The sequence below is a fragment of the Nilaparvata lugens genome, unplaced genomic scaffold (assembly GCF_014356525.2).
Source record: "Nilaparvata lugens isolate BPH unplaced genomic scaffold, ASM1435652v1 scaffold6444, whole genome shotgun sequence".
Taxonomy (NCBI): Eukaryota; Metazoa; Arthropoda; class Insecta; order Hemiptera; family Delphacidae; genus Nilaparvata; species Nilaparvata lugens.
This window is the reverse complement of record NW_024092199.1, coordinates 12,090-15,495: the sequence shown is the minus strand read 5'-3', so window position 1 is coordinate 15,495 and position 3,406 is coordinate 12,090. Positions and strand designations below refer to the sequence as shown.

Here is a 3,406-nt window from a genome sequence, read left to right as displayed (position 1 = left end):
TATGTGTGTGCCTTATCAGAGCCATAGCTAAAAGGGGTCTGGCAAATGACTCTGCAACGAACATCTATTTATGTGCGAGTTGTTAACTAATGGCTCTGTTAACTATGAGTGACTTTATGTAGCGACTCTTATGCAACCGGGCATAAGGGTTGCAGCAGCGATGCAGTGTGTTGAGTCGTTGAGTGTTGAGTGGCTTCCTGACCTTGACAATTCATTTGGTTTATCTATCGTATTCTAAAACTTGACTTGTGAGACAATTATTAAACTTTGCTTTTTCCCATACATAGGCTTTTTGCGATACTTACCCAACTGTCAAATGCTACTATGGAATGGAAGGTGCAGAAAATCACCATCAACCAGATACTTCATTCAATACACATTTCAAGAACGGAGCAACTCCTTTTTGGCTTTCTTCAAAAATGGTCAACAGGTGAGTATTGAATATTCGCCTCAACATATTTGGCATGAAATTCATCATGGTATGTGAAAATTCAGCCACAGACGCTTGTCATCTATTCAGAGCTCTTTAGGCTCAACTCACACTTAGGCGAGAAGAGACTCAACTCTATAGTGAGGTCCACGTTATAATGGCAGTGGATACAGATAGAAGAATAGCGATGTCGATTCTCTGCATTAATTAATTATATTTCTACACTGTAAAAAACATAATTGGCATCATTGTGGACTCATAAAAGGACAGTACCATCGGCTTTGTCGAATGATAGACAAGGATAGCAAAACCAAAGTTGATCAAATACTGTCATTATAACATGGACCTCACTATAGTCAAGAGCATGTGTTTCCAAATGGTGACACTCAGACTATTATAGTCGGTTCTAGTCTCCGTGACTGTCACCATTTGAAAACAGAGACAAACTAGTCCCCAAACAATTCAGCATCGGTGTATTTCACTGATGAATTCCGGGCAAAATCTTTCACTCTGTATAGCTTGCTAACGAAGCGTTTATGGATATATATTTAAAGAACTTTTTTTCTTATTTTCACCTCCACTATGACATATTAAATTATTATACCATAATTAAGAAACACTCTGTTTATTTATATTTATCTGGTTATTTTTATATCTGGATATTTTAATATCTGGTTATTTTTATATCTGGTTATTCATGTCCATTGGATCTTGAAAATGGCTCTAACAATTTTCATGTAATTTGAACATATTTAGCTGGTGACAGTACAATAACGCTGGAGACACACGAAGTATGCTATCTCTTTATAGTGAATGATTCAATAGAATCAACAGTAGCCAACAGTTTGCAATTGAATAATCACATTTTCTCGAATTTTGAGCTTATTTTAATTTTTGGTGAAGATGTTACTGGACATCATTGTGGAGATTTCCATGCTTAATCTTTTCCACTTTGAATTTTTTGTCCAAATTATATCTGGAGCCTGATTGGAAATCTAAAATCAAACTTTGCATAGATGTGGCGGAGCTCCTAGAATTTTTACAGATATGGCACTTGTGACAGTTGATAGAGCTTATCAATGACTATTTTAAGTATAAATATGATCAAATCGTTGAAGCCGTTTTCAAAAAAATGGCAAAAAAACCTGTTTTTGACAACATTTTCGTCATTTAGCCGCCATCTTGAATTGCATTCGATCGAATTGTTCGTGTCAGATCCTTATAGGGGGAGGACCTTAAGTTCCAAATTTCAAGTCATTCCGTTGATTGGGAGATGAGATATCGTGTACACAGACGCACATACACACACACACAACACACACACACACACACCACACACACACACACACACACACACACACACACACACACCACACACACACACACACAGGCAATACCCAAAAACCACTTTTTTGGACTCAGGGGACCTTGAAACGTATAGAAATTTAGAAATTTGGGTACCTTAATTTATTTTGGAAAGCAATACTTTCCTTACCTATGGTAATAGGGGCAAGGAGAGTAATAATAAATTTTTGTCAATATTTCGCATCATTCTTTTGTGATTTGCATTTTGCTTTTATCAATCTATCATTAATTGGTAGAGAGTTGGTGGAAAGGATACTTCGAATATCTTTCTGAAGAATGGACATTGATATGCCCAAAGCTCCGCCAATTTAAGTAGATGCATAACAATATCATCTATTTTATCTATAGTTTACAAATGCTTTTTTTCATATCATATATACAGCTCAATAATTATTTTCTTAATTTATATTTTGTAAATTCATCTATAATTTTGCTGTTTTGTAAGCTATTGTATATAAGTGTATAAACCAGTATATATTGTAATCTACATAAATAAAGTACTCAATCAATCAATCAATTAATTTCTCTTGTAATGATTGTTTATTGTGGAGTATTAATGAAGAAACTGTTCTGCATTCATTCTTTGCAGGTAACCGTCATTGGACATACTGTAACGGGCATTAAATTCAGTGACTATAAGGCAGCATTCGAAGCCGTGAAGTAATGTTTCACATGTGCTACAAAGTTTCATTGGAAACAAATATTATTATTGAAAAATCCAATGTGGGAGCTGTTTGTTTGTTTGTGATGCTATATTCATTCTGGAATCTCTCTTCCATGAATCCAGAGTAGAGTTGTCTTTTACCTCTTGTGTTTAATCATCAATAAAATTATAAATTATTATTCTATAAATTAGGTATTCTCATTTATTGTAATATCAGATTCAATACTCTGTTGCTGGAGCTAAAAAAACGGCTGGTTTCAATTGTGCTGTCATGGTTTCTATAATTGACCGAGCGAAGTGAAGTCTATGTTTCAAGTTGACGGTTTGGCATTTCTCTTATGTTTAAATGTTCAAATGCTCAAATGTTTTAAATGTTTAAATGTTTAAATGTTTAAATGTTTAAATGTTTAAATGATTAAATGTTTAAATGTTTAAATGTTTAAATGTTTAAATGTTTAAATGTTTAAATGTTTAAATGTTTAAATGTTAAATGTTTAATGTTTAAATGTTTAAATGTTTAAATGTTTAAATGTTTAAATGTTTAATGTTTAAATGTTTAAATGTTTAAATGTTTAATGTTTAAATGTTTAATGTTTAAATGTTAAATGTTTAAATGTTTAAATGTTTAAATGTTTAAATGTTTAAATGTTAAATGTTTAAATGTTTAAATGTTTAAATGTTAAATGTTTAAATGTTTAAATGTTTAAATGTTTAATGTTTGAATGTTTAAATGTTTAAATGTTTAAATGTTTAAATGTTAAATGTTTAAATGTTTAAATGTTAAATGTTAAATGTGTAAATGTTTAATGTTTAAATGTTTAAAGTTTAAAGTTAAATGTTTGAATGTTTAAATGTTTAAATGTTTAATGTTTAAATGTTTAAATGTTTAAATGTTTAAATGTTTAAATGTTTAAATGTGTAAATGTTTAAATGTTTAAATGTTTAAA

General features: G+C 31.1%; 1 protein-coding gene across 1 annotated transcript; it reads left to right on the top strand.

Moving 5' to 3' along the window:
• Positions 1-287: 287 nt before the first annotated feature.
• On the top strand, positions 288-2,648 carry LOC120356307 (the record flags this gene model as incomplete). The annotated part of the gene is given in 3 exon segments (XM_039445226.1): positions 288-402; positions 405-430; positions 2,385-2,648. Coding segments are annotated over 3 exon segments (216 nt in total), but the record flags the coding sequence as incomplete, so codon positions are not given.
• Positions 2,649-3,406: the final 758 nt, after the last annotated feature.